Source organism: Dendrobates tinctorius, unplaced genomic scaffold, assembly GCF_039654945.1.
Source record: "Dendrobates tinctorius isolate UK_male_01 unplaced genomic scaffold, ASM3965494v1 ptg000196l, whole genome shotgun sequence".
Taxonomy (NCBI): Eukaryota; Metazoa; Chordata; class Amphibia; order Anura; family Dendrobatidae; genus Dendrobates; species Dendrobates tinctorius.
The window spans coordinates 22,232,812-22,252,210 of NW_027361863.1; the positions used below are offsets into that span (position 1 = coordinate 22,232,812).

At 48.6% G+C, this 19,399-nt stretch overlaps 1 protein-coding gene across 1 annotated transcript in view; it reads left to right on the plus strand.

Annotated features, from left to right (window-relative positions):
* The window catches only part of LOC141056309 (rap1 GTPase-activating protein 1-like), a 94,144-nt gene that overhangs the window by 33,566 nt on the left and 41,179 nt on the right, over positions 1-19,399 (plus strand). Inside the window, exons 11-12 of the mRNA XM_073553045.1 lie at positions 13,260-13,360; positions 13,579-13,708. Coding sequence (XP_073409146.1) covers positions 13,260-13,360; positions 13,579-13,708 — 231 coding nt within the window. The remainder of the gene's footprint in view (positions 1-13,259; positions 13,361-13,578; positions 13,709-19,399) is intronic.

The window sequence follows — 19,399 nt, forward strand, 5'->3', positions numbered from 1 at the left end:
GTGTTGACCAGTGCATTTGTGAAGTTAACACTGAAGTGTGATAAAACACTTACTGGAAAGATTGAGGAGTATGAACTACATCATACAACAATACTGAACAGTGTAGCTGTTAATCCAGGACTGGGGTGAGATAAGGTTTTTTTTATCAGAAAGCAATAGCAGAATAGAAGGCATACAGCAATAGTGAGATGGTAGCTGTGAATCTACCATTGGGGAGAAATAAAGCACTTGTCAGAAAATTGTAGCAGCATAGAGGACATTATACAGCAGTGCTGAGTAGTGTAGATCTGAATCCAGCACTGGGGTGTGATAAAACACCTATCAGAAAGCTGTATTGTCATCTATCAGCGAGCTGATGGTCTGTGTGGTTTTGATCACAACATATTTTAGCTGTTTTTTAGAGTGATGTGTTCTGCAGGGTTGAGAAGTGGCTCAAAAGTGTGGAAAGAAGCATATTTATCCTACTAAATATATCACAAAGTTTCTTATATTTACTTGAACCATTGATTAATGCAAAATGTGATGAAATCACAGTGACTGTTTAAGTAAAATTCAGTCCCCAATATTCAGACATTTGAATAAACCCCTTTAATTACACTTCTCTGCTAGGTTTTGGCTCCAGATGTTTCAGTTCGGTGTAATACATCCTGATCCTGAAACAATTAAACTTTTTCAAGTTTTTTTTTTTATAAATAAACCTATACTATGCAGGTGTAAGAGGGAGCCAGGACTGTAGTCATAGCCGAGGACACGGGGACCTGGTGTGCTGGCCTCCTTCCACCGAAAAACTATCAACTTCTACCGGCGTACCTGTTTGGGGTGCTGGTCCACGGACAGGGATTCCACTGCATGCGACCCAGCTCCTGCACACTTGGTTCCAGTGTAAAGGGTTGAAATAATGGACACAGATACCGGTTCAGAAGCCAACTCAATGATTTTACTTTCTCTTCAGTGGTCCTGGACACATCAGTTACATTACAGTCCACACAGCATTCCTCCTTTCCCTTTCTTGCTTTCTGTATCCTCACCGCACTACGGGGTAGTAGCGCTCTTAGCGGTACCACAGCATCACTCCTGTAGGACCTCAAAACATAGGGGATCCCGTTCATCCGTTTTGCCCCGGAAATGCAAGCTTCAGCCCTATTAAGATCTGCCACATGGTGAACACTCTGCGCCCTGCATGACTTTTGGACCACGTATTCCTTCCCGTTCCTGCTGCTGTCATAAACTGCAATTTCCCCGGGTGCTCCAGTCTTTTCCAGCACCCGTCTGACTGTGCCCGTGCTTTTTTTTTCACAATGTTGCATAGCTGCTATTGTGTCCTGGGCTTAGAGCCCTCATGGACACTTCGGGCATGCTTTCCCTTCTGACTAGTTCTTAGAGCCTACAATTTCTTAACCCATAGCAGCTCCTCCTATAATTAACCCTATGTGAACTTCCTATAGCTATACCTAACAAGGCCCACTAGTATACCCCCATCTAGTGACCCACAACAGAACTACACTTACCCATATCTATGAACTCTATACTAATAGTGCCCTCCACTAATGAACCCGAAGGATGCACCAGCTTACCCTAATCTATGCATTTACATATAGAACATAATATATTACAATATGTACAGCATGGTAACACCTATAATGTGACAGTACCAATGAAAATGGTGGTAATACACAATAGTGTAGCAGTACCGGAGCATAATCATATCTATACAACATTTACAATATGTTTATATTAGAACTCCTTAAAGGGGAGGTGGCATTAAAGGGATATTCTACTTCAATCCCCAAAACACATCCGGCTCCCTTGATCCTAATAGGCAAAGCCCCTCTTATCCCAGTACAATGAAAAGTTCTGTAACTTTCTTTATACAATGCTTCAATATCTTAAAGCCAACAAAATGCTCCCATGAAAAATTACCAATAATACAAATATTGAATACGAATATATAATTTTATTAAACATATATTTAAATAACAGACAAAATATAAAAGCACAATATAAAAGGGGATCTACTGCATAAAATGTTGGAGTCACTGGTAAGCACATATGTATATAAACAATTTAGTAGAGTAATCAATAACTAGTCCATGAAAACATTAGAATTAAATGTGCAATAAATACAACCTCTATGACAAATATACATTCATTAGTCTCCTAACGTTTGTATACACACCGGGCAGCCAGACATCTGTCACATCACAAAAAACACTATATCTGACATAAGGAATTACTCCATGTCATAAAGTGCAAAGTGTATAAATAAAGTAATCCAGGAAAGAGTGATCCAAAAGATAGTTAAGCATTAGGGATTATTATACATTGCAGTAAACAGCAAGCATTAGTCTTACATGTAATATTTACCAGGATTTAGCCCCACTAACAAGCGTTTCGCCTGGTTGCTTGTCCAGAGAGGTTCCCCTCTGAAGAAGCAACCAGGCAAAACGTGCATTAGCGGGGCCAAGTCCTGGTAAATATTACATGGAAGACTACTGCTTGCTGTTTACTGTGATGTATAATAATTCCTAATCCTTATTTATCATTCACATTGCACTTTATCTACACCAACTTTACTTACCTCTATGGTAGATATATATTCTTTCTTCTCATAATTAATGGGTGCCTCCACTTCCTTCTGTTTGAAAACTGTATCATTACCCCATATGGACCTATACGTACTCTAATGTTTTCATGGACTAGTTATTGATCACCCTTCTAAATTGTTTATATACATACGTGCTTACCAGTGACTCTAACATTTTTTGCAGTAGATCCCCTTTTATATTCTGCTTTTATATACTGCTCAAGAAAATAAAGGGAACACTATTACATTTGCAACAGGCTGTTTGTGTTCCCTTTATTTCTTTGAGCAGTATATTTTATCTGTTATTTAAACTTATGTTTGATAAAATTAATTATTTTTAGTTAATCTTTGTATTATTGGTAATTTTTCATTGGAATACTCTTGTTGGCTTTATGATATTTCTGCTACTCCCATAGACTTATTGATTCTGCTTCGGCTATCAATGTTTCAGTATCTCTCGATGCTGACCTTGGCCGAATGACGCCGTTACAGGAAAGTGCTCTGTAACACTGTAACGCTCAGCGCACCTGTGTGGGATATGAGCCGGAGACGTGTTCAGCCCATAAATAATGAATTCTACATTCACTGACAGGAAGCCGGTGAGTAATTGAAGAACAAAGTGTGTTAGAAAGTTGCAAAATTTTTCATTATATGATGAATAAGCTTTATTTACATGGGATTGGAAAGACCCTTTAAGTAGAGTTGAGCGAAACGGGTCGAAAAATTTCAAAAGTCGCCGACTTTTGGCAAAGTCGGGTTTCATGAAACGAAACCCGACCCTAGGATGAGGTTGGCCACGAGGTCGGCGACTTACGCGCCAAAGTCGCGTTTCAAAAGTTTGTTTTGCGCTCTTTTTCAGCCAATCAGGATCCACGGACACTGTGGGCAACGTGATGACATAGGCAGGGGTCACCACCATCTTTCAGAAGGGCATGCAAGTGATTGGCTTGCTTTGGTGGGAGTCACAGGGGGTATAAAAGGGCGTGCACGCCGACCGCCATCTTACTTCTGCCGATCTCAGTATAGGGAGAGGTTGCTGCTGATTCTGTAGGGAGAGCGTTAGGCAGGGAAGAAGACAAAAAAACTGCTTCTGCTGCTAGCGATTTGGCCTGCACAACACACCAGTCACTGTGTGTGCAGTGCAAGGGGAAGCTATATAGTGGTGTATCAGTGGTGTTGGTTGTTGGGCTGCCTTCTAAGGCTTCCTGACATTCCTGCATTGCTGTTTACCCACTGCTCCGCAAACTGCTTTTTTAAAAGCAATCCCAATTTTTTTTTTTTGTCCTGCTGAGAAGAAAAAAAAACTGCTTCTGCTGCTAGCAATTTGGCCTGCACAACACACCAGTCACTGTGTGTGCAGTGCAAGGGGAGGCTATATTGTGGTGTATCAGTGGTGTTGGTTATTGGGCTGCCTTTTAAGGCTTCCTGACAGGCTGGCATTGCTGTTTACCCACTGCTCTGCAAACTGCTTTTTTAAAAGCAATCCAATCTCACTTATCCTCTAGTCACTTTTGTCACAGCTGTGCCATCGAGCCTGTGACATAGCGCTCAGATATCAGTGGGCCTCACACAATCCAAAAGTGTCCAGTGTCCAAAAGTGTGTGCAGAGATTCAAATTCTCCCTTATCCTCTAGTCACTTTGGTCACAGCTGTGCCATCGAGCCTGTCACATAGCGCTCAGATATTCATTGGGCCTCACACAATCCAAAAGTGTCCAGTGTCCAAAAGTGTGTGCAGAGATTCAAAATCTCCCTTATCCTCTAGTCACTTTGGTCACAGCTGTGCCATCGAGCCTGTCACATAGCGCTCAGATATTCATTGGGCCTCACACAATCCAAAAGTGTCCAGTGTCCAAAAGTGTGTGCAGAGATTCAAAATCTCCCTTATCCTCTAGTCACTTTGGTCACAGCTGTGCCATCGAGCCTGTCACATAGCGCTCAGATATTCATTGGGCCTCACACAATCCAAAAGTGTCCAGTGTCCAAAAGTGTGTGCAGAGATTCAAAATCTCCCTTATCCTCTAGTCACTTTGGTCACAGCTGTGCCATCGAGCCTGTCACATAGCGCTCAGATATCAGTGGGCCTCACACAATCCAAAAGTGTCCAGTGTCCACAAGTGTCTGCAGAAATTCAAAATCTCCCCTGTCCTATAGACACCTTGTACCTTGTTTTACATTACTATATAGTTTGTTGGATTTTGTCTACATTTCTACCAAAAATGAGGAAGTCTGGTGGAAGAGGCCGTGGAATTGGGCGGGGGTTGGCAGCTGGTAATGATGGTGTTGGTGGTGGATCTGATGGTAGTGGCAAGAGCAAAATAGGACCGAATGCAGGAGGTTTTGAGCCTGCGTCATCGTCTGGCTACATGAGGCCTCGAACGCTTAGTTTTCTAGGAGTTGGCAAACCGCTTTTAAAGCCAGAGCATCAGGAAAAAGTTTTGTCTTACATTGCTGACTCAGCCTCCAGCTCTATCGCCTCCTCTTCTTCAGTTGTAAAAAGTAAAAGCACTGAGTCGTCATTGGAGGCTCATGTTCATGAACCACACCTTTCCTTGTGTCCTTCACCCCAACCAAGATTGAAGGATGATGCAGGCCATACTACTGATTACTCCATGGAGCTGTTTTCACATACCATGCCTGGATTATCAAGTGAAATGGTGAATTACCCAGGCCAAGATGAATCTGACATGGAGTGCACTGATGCACAGCCGCTGATGGATGATTCTGCTGGTACATTCACTCAGAGCACTACATTGTCCTCGCAGTGTACAGAGCCAGATTCTGACCCTGATGAGACTCAGGTGCCCCTTCCCGCACACTATACCACCATACACGGTGACACAGAGGAAGGTGCACATGACATAGAAGAGGAGGTGATGGATGACCCAGTTGTTGACCCAGATTGGCATCCATTGGGGGAAGAGGGTGCTGCTTCCAATAGCTCAGATGAGGAGCATCCACAGCAGACATCGACATCGCAACAGCTGTTATCTGGCAGGCCCGGAGCACTGCAAAGACAGGTTCCAAACATCAAAAGAGTTGCTGGACAGCTTGTCCAGAGGGTCAAAAGATCACAGCATGCTAGGCTGCAAAATGTCTGCCAAAGTAGGAAGAGTGCAGTGTGGCACTTTTTTGAACAAAATCCTCATGATCAGGCCAAGGTTATCTGTAAGAAGTGCGCAAAGACCTTTAGCCGAGGGAAAAATCTGAAAAATTTGAACACCAAACCTCAAGTGCCACATATGCAACTGATCACAACGAAGGTAGTCAGCAACGCTACATTGTTTCCCCCACTGTAAGCCCACCAGTTAGCACAGCAGCAAATGTTGAGGTGTCGTTACAAGGCCACAGCAGTCAGGGAATCCCACTGTTATATCAACGAAAGACTGATTCTAGGCCATCAGAAAGAACACCAACTTCATCACCATCATCAACCCTCTCTCAGTCCGCCCTGTCCACCGCTACTTCCACCATATGCAGCTCTCAAGTCCAGCTCACCCTCCCAGACACTATGAGTAGGTCAAGAAAGTACTCAGTCTCTCATCCGCGTACACTGGGTTTGAACGCCCACATTGCCAAACTAATCTCGTTTGAGTTGATGCCCTTTCGGTTGGTGGAAAGCACAGCTTTCCGCGAACTCATGGCCTATGCAGTACCACGCTATGACCTACCCAGTCGCCACTTCTTCTCTCGCAAAGCCATCCCAGCCCTCCACCATCATGTGAAAGACCGCATTGTCCATGCACTCAAGCAGTCAGTGAGCGGAAAGGTGCACCTCACAACTGATGCATGGTCCAGTCGGCATGGCCAGGGCCGTTACGTGTCCATCACTGCGCACTGGGTTAATGTGGTGGATGCAGGGTCCACAGGGGACAGCGGTGGTGGGACAGTGCTGCCTAGCCCACGGTATAGGAAACAGTTGGCTGTAGGCGTTCGACCCTCCTCCTCCTCCTCCAGAAGCGAAAGCTCGTCCACAGAGCGCAGTCGTACGAGCACTCCATCTGCAGCTGCCACTGTTGCACACGATGTGTCCCCCTATCGAGCAGCTAGTGGAAAGCGTCAGCAGGCTGTGTTGCAGATGATGTGTTTGGGCAACAGACACACCGCCGAGGTGCTGGCCGAGTACTTGAAGCGACAAACTGAGTCATGGCTGGGCAGTGTACATCTTGAGGCAGGCAAGGTAGTTAGTGATAACGGCCGTAATTTTGTGGCAGCCATAGCCCTTTCAAAACTCAGCCATATACCTTGCTTGGCTCACACCTTGAACCTGGTGGTGCAGTGCTTCCTCAAAAATTATCCGGAGTTAACAGCCCTGCTCCAGAAGGTGCGAAGACTGTGCGCGCACATCCACCGGTCGCCTGTACACTCCGTTCGTATGCAGAAGCTGCAGCGATTGCTCCACCTTCCCAACCACCGCCTCATTATCGACATTGCAACAAGGTGGAACTCCACCCTGCACATGGTGGAGCGGCTGTGCGAGCAGAGGCAGGCCATAATGCATTTGTGGGAGGATACACGGCCAGGCACTTTGAGAGCAGACATGGAGTTGACAGGTGTGCAGTGGTCGAAGCTGAAAGACCTCTGTAAAGTCCTTCAGTGTTTTGAGGAATGCACACGGCTGGTAAGCGCAGACGACGCCATCCTAAGCATGAGCATCCCACTTATGCGTCTGCTCATGCAAACTTTGACGCACCTTAAGTAGCAGGCGTCTGCAGCCAATGTTGATGAGGAGGAAGAGGAGGAGGGAATCCTTGATGACATTCAGCCATTGTCTGCTCAGGGACCTCTCCTGGACGAGGTGGAGGAAGAAGAGGAGGAGGAGGAGGATGATGGGGATGATTACTTAGGGGAGGAGGATGCATCTCGTGGGGCAAGTGAAAATGTTGGCGTGGCAAGGTCTGGTACAGGGTTTGTGCGTGACTGGAGGGATGTGGATTTGCCAGAAAGTGCTCCTCCAACCAGCACTCGCAGTGCATCATTGACACCGGGAACATTGGCCCACATGTCAGATTATGCCTTGCAGATCCTAAAAAGGGACCCACGCATTGCCAAAATGATGAACGATGACGACTACTGGTTGGCCAGCATCCTGGATCCACGCTATAAAGGCAAATTACAAAACATCATGCCACAGGAGAACCTTGACCTAATATTGGCTAATAAACAAGCAACTCTGGTAAATCGGTTGCTTGAGGCATTCCCAGCACACAGCAGCGGTGATGGTTCTCACACGAGCCGTACGGGCCGGGGGCAGCTTGGCAGAGGTGTTCGTGGTGCACACAGCAGAAGTGGCGTTGGAGACAGGGGTTTCATGACAATGTTGTGGACTGATTTTTCAAGTACCGCTCACACAACTGGTAATACTGCATCGATGGAAAGTGACAGGAGACAGCAGTTGTCAACCATGGTTACAAACTACTTTTCCTCCCATATCGATGTTCTCCCACACAGGTCATTCCCCTTTGACTATTGGGCCGCTAAACTGGACACCTGGCCTGAATTGGCCCAATATGCCTTACAGGAGCTCGCTTGCCCAGCTGCAAGTGTGCTATCGGAAAGAGTCTTCAGTGCAGCTGGATCAATCCTGACAGAAAAAAGGACCCGTCTGTCAACCCAAAATGTGGATGATCTAACCTTCATTAAAATGAACCACGCATGGGTTTCCAAGGATTTTGTCCCACCTTCCCCTGATGACACATAGGGTGACAGAAAAATGGCTTGCTTTGGTCCACCTCTTCCTGGGACTTGACCTATTTCACCTTTTGCATCAGCTGAATGTCCAACATCAACATATGCCACTTTCTAAAACTCCCTAACTGTGCTGCCTCCCCCCCCATGGCCGGGGTCACCACCTAGCGCACGACACCGTGCGAGTGCCGTTGCCCTGGACAGGTGGGTAGGCCGACTCTTGGGCGCGTGCACTGGCACAGGGTCCTTCATAGTGCAGTCAAGTGTCTCTGACGGTGGTGGTGCACACCCGCCGTCAGACACACGGCCGTACTATGAGGGGCCCAGTGCCAGTACCGACGCCCACGAGTGGGCCCCCCTTGCTTGGGCAGGGCCCCAGCATTTGCAATCTTTACCTCTCCCTGCTCCTCCGCTGTGTAGTCTGGGCCGTCAAATCCATACTGTGCCTGACACCGTCTGAGCCTGCCTCCTGATGTATAGACATATATTTTGAATGTGTACGCTATCCATACATGTTATCCGGGGAAACGGTACCCTTTCTAACCTTTGTGCAGTCACGTGCAATCCATACTGGGCCTAACACCGTCTGAGCCTGCCTCCTGAGACATATATTTTGAATGTGTACGCTATCCATACATGTTATCCGGGGAAACGGTACCCTTTCTAACCTTTGTGCAATCACGTGCAATCCATACTGGGCCTAACACCGTCTGAGCCTGCCTCCTGAGACATATATTTTGAATGTGTACGCTATCCATACATGTTATCCGGGGATACGGTACCCTTTCTAACCTTTGTGCAATCACGTGCAATCCATACTGGGCCTAACACCGTCTGAGCCTGCCTCCTGAGACATATATTTTGAATGTGTACGCTATCCATACATGTTATCTGGGGATACGGTACCCTTTCTAACCTTTGTGCAATCACGTGCAATCCATACTGGGCCTAACACCGTCTGAGCCTGCCTCCTGAGACATATATTTTGAATGTGTACGCTATCCATACATCCATACATGTTATCTGGGGATACGGTACCCTTTCTAACCTTTGTGCAATCACGTGCAATCCATACTAGGCCTAACACCGTCTGAGCCTGCCTCCTGAGACATATATTTTGAATGTGTACGCTATCCATACATGTTATCCGGGGAAACGGTACCCTTTCTAACCTTTGTGCAATCACGTGCAATCCATACTGGGCCTAACACCGTCTGAGCCTGCCTCCTGAGACATATATTTTGAATGTGTACGCTATCCATACATGTTATCCGGGGAAACGGTACCCTTTCTAACCTTTGTGCAATCACGTGCAATCCATACTGTGCCTGACACCGTCTGAGCCTGCCTCCTGATGTATAGACATATATTTTGAATGTGTACGCTATCCATACATGTTATTCGGGGATACGGTACCCTTTCTCACCTTTGTGCAATCACGTGTAATCCATACTGGGCGTGAGAACGGCTGGCGAGCTGTTAAGCAAGCTACAGCACCTGTGGTTTGCACACGTAAGTTTTTCATTTTTTCAGGAATGACGGTTAGGCCTAATTCCGGAACTGCGGTTGACCTGCACTTACTGGGAAATCATCGTTCGCGGGTAATAATTGTAATCACAGATCCCCATCACTAACGTTGTTCAGCGGGTTATCTGCACCTGTAAGCGACAAACGCTGGCCTTTTCAGTGTAGCGCACATGCAGCCACGGACATGTAAGGGCATGACACACCAGTTATTGGCCAATCTCATGTGCCAGAGCCTCACGTGTCCCTCTAGTAAGCCGGACTCGGACCGCGGGGCATGACGGAGTCTCGTTCGTTAACGGAATTAAGCTTGCAATGTGTGCATCTGTTCTGTAGCTGGCATGGTTGAGGTTTCCCAGGTGGAGTCGAATTTAACCGTAGGCTCCACTCCTGGTGGTGCCCTTCTGGACATTCCTTTAAGGTTCAGCTTTGCAACCATACTGCCCACGTAAAACAAACACTTTGCCTTCATGAACGCTGTTTGGAGGGTCATGACTCGTGGGAATAATGCCGCCCAATCAGTTAACCTGCTAGAGAGATCCTTCGTTGCTCCCAAGCATGACACATCACACTCCCTAGGAGGAAGGTAATGCCACTGTGGCGACCGTACTCCTGGGGGCGACACAAGTGCACTGATGCCCAGCCACTGCTCGATGAATCTGCTGGTACATTGACCCAGACCACTACATTCCCCTCGCACGCTACACGACCTGAATTTGACCCTGATGAAACTCAGGTTACCCTTCCCATATACAGTTCCATCTTACACGGTGACAAAGAGGAAGCTGCAGATGAAAGTGCAGGTTCGGCCCACCCGCCATCAGACACACCACCGTACTATCAGGGGCCCTGTGCCAGTGCCGTCACCAACGAGTGGGCCCCCCCTGCTTGCCCAGGATCACAGCACTTGCAAAGTTGAAATACTGTGCAGTGAAATGGAAGATGGGGACGACGAGGAGTCCAGACAAGTACAGGGATTCCCTAGCGAGGAGACTTATTTGATTGTTTTCAATGTTGGGACAGCAATTTTTGGGGAGCACTATACTCTGGAGAATGATAGATGGGGCCCACCATACACTGGAACATTCCAAAGGTGGACATCAGACACTGGAGCAGCATTTACAGGGCCCATTATACACTAGAGCATTAGAAATGGGGCCCATTATGTTTGGAGCATTATTTGGGCCCATAAGACAGTGGAGCTTCATCCATGGGGACAAACATATACTGTAGCATTATGTGGAGCTCATCATATACTGTTTCAAACATTATATGGGACCAATGATTCTGTATGGAGAAATAGATGGGCCTCGTCATGAGATGTAAAAAGTGAGGTATTTTTCATTGTACTATACCGCTATTTCTCTGCCGTATCGGAGCATGATGAGTTGTGGTATGTGTTAAAGGGGCGCTCTTTCGCCCAGGGCACATGAAAACCTGCAGCCAGCCCTCCCCCCCCACAACTTTAGCCAAATAACCCCCATTTTTCAGTGCGTAACTTGTATTATGAAGTTAATTAAGGTTGACAAGCTTAAGTAAGAAGAATTGATGCTTTTGGCATTCAAATGGGCACTGTAGGTGTGTTTCCTGTCCTCCTCTCACTGCCGACTTTTATTCCCCATTGACTTACATTGGGTTTCGTGTTTCGGGACGACCCCGACTTTTCCCTATAATCGGACGATCTTGCTCGACCTGACTTTTGGAAAAGTCGGGTTTCACGAAACGAAACGCGACCCTAAAAAACCAAAAGTCGCTCAACTCTACCTTTAAGGGATATGGTCAGTTCAAGGGCAATAATTATTCGTTTATTTATTAATTTTTATTTAAATGCATGTGTTTTGGACTAAAAATATTTTTGTCATTAAAAGTTTTGTACCGATTGGCTTTAAGGCTATGTTCATATGTTGTATTTTTGCTACATTTTTCTGCAGGCAAAACCTGCTTTCTTGTCAGTAAAGCAGCTGCTTGCAAAAAGCATTTTTTTCCTGTGTTTTTGTTGTCTCTTGTGCATGCTGATAAAGTTTAGTCATGCAACTTTATAAAGCAACACCTGTAGCGACAGTGAGCATGTGCGACCACCACTCCTATAGACATTGCTGGACAACAGTGAGCATGTGTGACCACCACTCCTATAGATATTGGTGGAGCGACAGTGAGCATGTGAGACCACCACTCCTATAGACAATGCTAGAGCGACAGTGAGCATGTGCGACCACCACTCATATGGACATTGCTGGACAACAGTGAGCATGTGCGACCACCACTCCTATAGATATTGGTGGAGCGACAGTGAACATGTGCGACCACCACTCCTATAGATATTGGTGGAGTGACAGTGAGCATGTGCGACCACCACTCATATGGACATTGCTGGAGCGACTGTGAGCATGTGCGACCATCACTCCTATAGACATTGCTGGAGCGACAGTGAGCATGTGAAAACACCACTCCTATAGACATTGCTGGAACGACAGTGAGCATGTGCGACCACCACTCCTATAGATATTGGTGGAGCGACAGTGAGCATGTGAGACCACCACTCCTATAGACAATGCTAGAGCGACTGTGAGCATGTGCGACCACCACTCATATGGACATTGCTGGAGAGACAGTGAGCATGTGCGACCAACACTCCTATAGACATTGCTGGAGCAACAGTGAGCATGTGTGACCCCCCACTACTATAGACATTGCTGGAGCGACAGTGAGCATGTGAAAACACCACTCCTATAGACATTGCTGGAACAACAGTGGGCATGTGAGACCACCACTCCTATAGACATTGCTGGAACAACAGTGAGCATGTGCGACCACCACTCATATGGACATTGCTGGAGCGACTGTGAGCATGTGCGACCATCACTCCTATAGACATTGCTGGAGCGACAGTGAGCATGTGAAAACACCACTCCTATAGACATTGCTGGAACGACAGTGAGCATGTGCGACCACCACTCCTATAGATATTGGTGGAGCGACAGTGAGCGTGTGAGACCACCACTCCTATAGACAATGCTAGAGCGACTGTGAGCATGTGCGACCGCCACTCATATGGACATTGCTGGAGAGACAGTGAGCATGTGCGACCAACACTCTTATAGACATTGCTGGAGCAACAGTGAGCATGTGTGACCCCCCACTCCTATAGACATTGCTGGAGCGATAGTGAGCATGTGTGACCACCACTCCTATAGACATTGCTGGAGCGACAGTGAGCATATGCGACCACCACTCCTATGGACAGTGTTGCACATGTTCACTCCTCATTCTCCTGACTACTGAGGATCCCAAATAAACAGATCTCTAGCCTTCACAGGATGCAAGTCTGAGCTTTTTGGTTTAATATGGAGATCTCCTTTAATGATCCTATCATATAAGAGGGAAATCCCACGTTTCCCTGGAGTGCGCCTTTTATTATGTCCTTATCCATCATTGTCATCTATCTTCTCCTTCTTGCTTTCTAGGTGACTGAGTCCGAGATGTTTGGTAACACAGAGGAGAGTTTGGGATTTGCAGAATTTCTCGATTTCTTAGGAGAAAAAATCAACTTGCAGAATTTTAAAGGGTGAGAATGTGGCGGTGAGCGCGTGTGTTGTGGGACTCCGCATTGTTAATAGACCAGGCTTGTGTGAGGCATAATGAACTTTTCAATAATGCAGGGACATAAATAATGCATGCAGGACGGCCGGGTAAACATTTATCGCGCCCTTACATTTTGTGCAGTTACTGAGCGTCTGGCGGGGGAGTGGATGCTGATCTGATGATGCATTTTTGACACTTTAGATTCCGTGGCGGTCTGGATGTATCACAGGGTCAGACGGGGACAGAGTCGGTGTATACTACATTCCGGGGCCACGAGATTATGTTCCATGTGTCAACAAAACTGCCCTACACAGCGGGGGACGTGCAGCAGGTTGGTGTGAAATCATACTCAGTATTCTAAGTAAGTGTCTCCTGACTTGTGACTTGTCCGGAGTCAAGGTCGTTATCAGTGATAACGATAATAATGACCCCTGTTTAGTAGAGATGAGCGAATCTTCTGAAATTCATATTTTCTAGTTTATACAAATATTCTTACCCACATATGACAGCACACTGGGACACGATTTTCCTGTAAAGTGTCAGGGCGACACAGAGCAGCAGCCCAACCATGGCTACCACCCTCTGGCACCTTAAAAATGGCAAAATCGGCAGCATGGAAGACTTGACGGATGTGGGGACCGCAGCTGGACCCAAGATGGCAGACAGTGAAGCACTTGGTAGAGAAATCTCAGCCTGTCGTGGGCGATGGTAGAGCAAAAGGGAGCAAAAATCTATCCGGCCTGGGAAGGGGCTTGTCTAGAAAGGTCAGCCTGTAGTGAGTGGTGCCCGCCCCCATTGGGCGCAGTGGAAAAAAAAAGAAACCACGCCTGTTGCATTTGGAGCACCCCCTAGGGCCGTGGGTTACTCGGTAGCGGGCTGATGTCTTAAAGGGGATGTGTCACAGTGGCAGTGACCCTGTCCGTTGCCCTGGGCATCCAATGGAAGGGAAATATTTACAAGGGAGATAAGTTTGTAATAGTGTTCGTGACGCCACCTGTGGTTTCTGGTCAGAAGTGACCAGCGCTGCAGAGCAGATCCTCTGGGACTGATGGTGTGATGCAGCAGAGTTGGTATAGCTCTCCACAGGCAGACCTTTGTCCCAGGACAGTGGTGTTGTCAAGATGTTGTTTGATGGTGGTAGATGTAACAGAGATGTGTAGGTGACGCAGGAAGAATTAGAGGACACAGCTGGGTGCAGTTCCAAAGGTTTACTCACAGTTCTCAAGAGCCGGCGATGCCCACTTGATGCTGCGTCCTCCAGGTGAGGGGCTCAGCAAACTCCCAGGTAGATCAGGATTCACCTTCCCAGGACTCCCTTCAGTGTATGCCTTTCCTGGCTGTCTCCCTGTGCTGATTTCCTCCCTCCTGTCCAGCACCTTCACAAGCAGTGTCCCAAGCCAGTAGACTCGGATCTTGTCGGGAATAACCTCTAGGTCCCTGGATCCTATGTGTAGGCCTTTTCAGCGAATAATTGTGGATTTGGCTGCAGCACTTGCAATGCTCGGAACCTCTGGTTCTTCTAGCTGAGTCCATTGTTCACTCCACTAGTTTTAGGGCCAGTCCCTATACTGCGACCTGATCCCTCCACCCGAAGTTAGCCGGCGTAGAACGAGCCCCACAGGCAGTTTGGTTGCTGCCCATGCCTCTAGGATCCCTTCCCTCTTCAGGAAGCTTCCTTCAGTCTCTTTCCTTCCTTGCAGCTCCTCCTGACAGGGAGCGGCTTCACCACACCTCTGTTACTTTCACTTTCTCCTCACATCTCCTCACTAAACTCTCTTCTCCCACTCTCATCCTACTAGCTCCACCCACCTCCCAACACCCTTTACTACCCAGGCAGGGTTGAGATCCTCCTCCCGTAGGGTACATCCAGATTCCCTGCTGCTATAGGGTGTGTGTTGGATGCAGGTGTTAGAGTCCTGTGATGTGCTCCCTCCTTACCTGAGAGTGGGGTCCCACACCTCTGGGTGAGGTGCAGTACCTCTTTGGCGACTGAACCCTCAGGGGCACCACACATTAAGCCAAGGGAAAATGGGTGGTGACTCCCAATAAATGGGCAGATGAGCTGGAAACACTGGAAAAGATGGAGCAGCGGGACATACACCCACGGGAGAAAGGGCCAGCACCATTGTTGATGAGCGAGGAGAAGAGCAAGGTACAGAGAATGGAACGCTATGGGTCTCCTGTAGAGAGATACCATTGGGGGTAAAGCATTGCATTCTGCGGAGGACCAGGACTGCCGGAATGGAAGCAAAAGATGGCTCGATTGGCATAGAAGGTAACGCTTGGTGGGCAGATGGCACTGGAGGTTCCATGTTCAGAGCCTGATTCCAAGGAGGAAGCAGCCGTGTTGGTGTGGCCAAGGCCCTGTGGCAGGGCTGAACACTTGAAGTCTCTGTTGACATCCTGGGCGGTGAGTACCTCACAGCTCCCAAAGGAGGTGTCGGTCCAGGAAGCAGCCCCCATATCCTGACTATAAATATACATGGAGGAGCCCCCTGCCCTGGACTCTGCCTAGGCTAAATGGGTGGCGGAAGCCATTGAGGGGAAGGAGAGGCGAGAGAAGTGGGTACGGGCCCAGCTAGATCTCCATGGGGGTGGAGAAGTTTGCAATCGGATGATGCACGATTCCGTGAAGTACTTTGACTTCAAGAAAGGCTACGGGTTCATCCAGGAGGTAGTAACCGGTAACCAGGTGTGCGTAAATGCCGGCTTCCTGCTCTATGGGCCCACCTTACAAGGAGGGGGCTGTGTCAGCTTCATATTGGAAGATTGGCTGCGGGGATGGTACGCGGTGGCGGTGGCCTGTGTGCTGCCGGAAGAGGAAGTTTCTCAGGTGGCCACCGGCAGCTAGTGCTCCTACACCACCAAGCCTTACAGCATGTACCAACAAGAGTAGTGGGGACACTGCCCCAGAATAGCGTCCTCCATGGCAGGTACGAAGGCCTCAAGCCAGTGATGTGGCCACAGTTTACGCATACCAGTGTCCCTATTCCACCATGTATGTAGGAAAGTCTGGTGCCAGAGAAACCTGTGTCTGAGAGTGGCTACATCATACTAAATGGTGGCCGGAAGTGAAGGGTCGGTCCTGTAACCTCTCAGTTGTGCTCATTGCATGAAGGAAAAAAGTGAAGGAACTGATCTGCGTTCCTATGGACAAAAGACCCTTACACCATGACCACGCCAATTCTGACCCCTGTGGATAACCCACTGGTAACTGTAAACTTTGACAAATAAAACCCACCCTGGAGGTGCCCTGTGGTTACTGCTAGTCTGGAGACTTCTGAGCTTCCTTGTGACTGGGTCGCCCTCCCAGGGCTGTGAGGTACTCGGTATCGGGCCGGTCTCTCAGAGGGGAATGTCACAGCAGCGGTGACCCGGTCCGTGGCCCTGGGTGCCCATGTAAAAGGGGTTAAGTGATGGAATAAAGTTTATGAATGATTTGTGACGCCACCTGTGGTGCTCGGCAAAGAAGGGGTTAAGCCGACGCTGCAGACAGATCCTCTGGGACAGATGGTGGGGTGCAGCAGTGATGTTGTAGCCCTCCACAGGTAGGGCTGTAGTCCCAGGGCAGAGTAGATGAAGAGGATAGGTGTTGAGAAAGAGGGTATAGTGTCTGGCACAGAGATATAGCAGTGCTGAAGAAGTTGCAGGAAGAAGGCAAGGGCACAGCGGAATGTAGTTTCTTTACCTTTACTTGGTAAGTGCAGTCCAGTGTCCAGATTACAGATGGCACAGGAGCTGGCTAGCCTGTAAGAAACTTAGGAATCTCTCTATCAGATGGGTTGTGTAGTCTCCTTCCTAGCGCTTATTTTAGGGTACTTGCAGTGCTGTGTTACACTGAAGTTCCACTTGCTTGTTCTCTTTAGAACTCCCTTGTATGGCAGACAGCTGTAGCCTTCTATCTCCTCTGGCTCACACGTTGCTGTTGTGCCTCCGAGTCTCATCTGGGAACAGAGCATTTACAGCTTCCTATTCCTCCGGTGTCTGCTGCAGGAACGTCAGTATCCATACAACATTGGAGACCGGGCTCCAGATCATGCGCTATAGCTGGGAATGAGCCTGAACTCTCTGCTCAATCCCCCAGCTCCTCTCCTCACGTCCACACACTTCGCCCTCCTCACACGAACTGACTAATCTCCCCTTCCTGGCCCTCAGAGAGCAGCTCTTCCCTCAGTTTTGGTTCAGAGCTCCCTCTGCTGGCCCGGAGTGGGAACTGTGTTGTATGTAGAGATTAACTGCTAGAGACCCTTCATTGCTTCCAAGCATGACATCACACTCCCTAGGAGGAAGGTAATGCCACTGTGGCGACCATACTACTGGGGGCACCTCATGACAACTTCATATATAATGAGATTATGGAAACATTATACAACGCTGTTATTGATAGCCGGAGGAGTGGAAGCGGTGAAACCTGCACTGCCGAATAGATGTGCGGAGCCAGAAAACATGATAAAATAGGTAAGTAGTCAATGCGAAATGCGTAGACAATAAACACCTAAACTTCTTTCCTCCGGAAAAACTACAGATCTGTAGTTTAACCCCTTCCTTTCCTCCATTATCTCTCCTCCAGTGGGTTTACGACAGCCGCAATTTTTCATATGTGGTTGTGGATCCGCAGCCCCTTCCTGGTGAGCCGATTCTCATCTATCATCACTGTTGTTACCCTGGATAAGACCCTTTTGCGCTGTTTGTCCTTCCAGTTTTTGCACTATTAGGCCGGGATCACACTTGCGAGAAACTTGCACGAGTCTCGCGTCTCAATACCTGGCACTGCCGCCGACTCTAGGGACCGGAGTGTGCGGCTGCATGCAGTGGCGGATTATAATGAGGTCAATTTGGGCAGTTGCCCCGGGCCCAGTGGGGTTAAGGGGCCCACAGCCCAGGCCAGTAAATTGCCCCATTATAATCCGCCACCGCGCAGGGCCGGATTATAGGCAGGGCAGGCGGGGCTTCAGCCCCGGGGCCCCCACCACAAGAGCTTCTAAGGGGGCCCCCACCACATTCCTGCTGGCTGCTGCAATGGCACTCCATCTTCTCCCCACCTAAAAGTGAGTGACCGTGGGGGCGGCATTATGTGCTCTGCTACCAGCAGCATCTACAAGTAGCGTGAACGCTGATGCTGCTGGTAGCGTGCAAAGGCTTGTGATGAGATCACAGGAGGTAAGGTGTCAGGACCCCGATCATGTGACCCCTGTCTCCTCCCCTCCTGTGACCTCATCACAGGTCCTGTGCGCACAGCACTGAGAGCAGCCATGTATGTGGAGTGCGGCTCTGCGGGTGGAGGTCGGTGCTGGAGGCTCCATTATTCTCTATGTGGAGTGCGGCTCTGCGGGTGGAGGTCGGTGCTGGAGGCTCCATTATTCTCTATGTGGAGTGCGGCTCTGCGGGTGGAGGTCGGTGCTGGAGGCTCCATTATTCTCTATGTGGAGTGTGGCTCTGCGGGTGGAGGTCGGTGCTGGAGGCTCCATTATTCTCTATGTGGAGTGCGGCTCTGCGGGTGGAGGTCGGTGCTGGAGGCCCCATTATTCTCTATGTGGAATGTGGCTCTGCGGGTGGAGGTCAGTGCTGGAGGCTCCATTATTCTCTATGTGGAGTGCGGCTCTGCGGGTGGAGGTCGGTGCTGGAGGCTCCATTATTCTCTATGTGGAGTGCGGCTCTGCGGGTGGAGGTCGGTGCTGGAGGCTCCATTATTCTCTATGTGGAGTGTGGCTCTGCGGGTGGAGGTCGGTGCTGGAGGCTCCATTATTCTCTATGTGGAGTGTGGCTCTGCGGGTGGAGGTCGGTGCTGGAGGCTCCATTATTCTCTATGTGGAGTGCGGCTCTGCGGGTGGAGGTCGGTGCTGGAGGCTCCATTATTCTCTATGTGGAGTGCGGCTCTGCGGGTGGAGGTCAGTGCTGGAGGCTCCATTATTCTCTATGTGGAGTGCGGGTGGAGGTCGGTGCTGGAGGCTCCATTATTCTCTATGTGGAGTGTGGGTGGAGGTCGGTGCTGGAGGCTCCATTATTCTCTATGTGGAGTGCG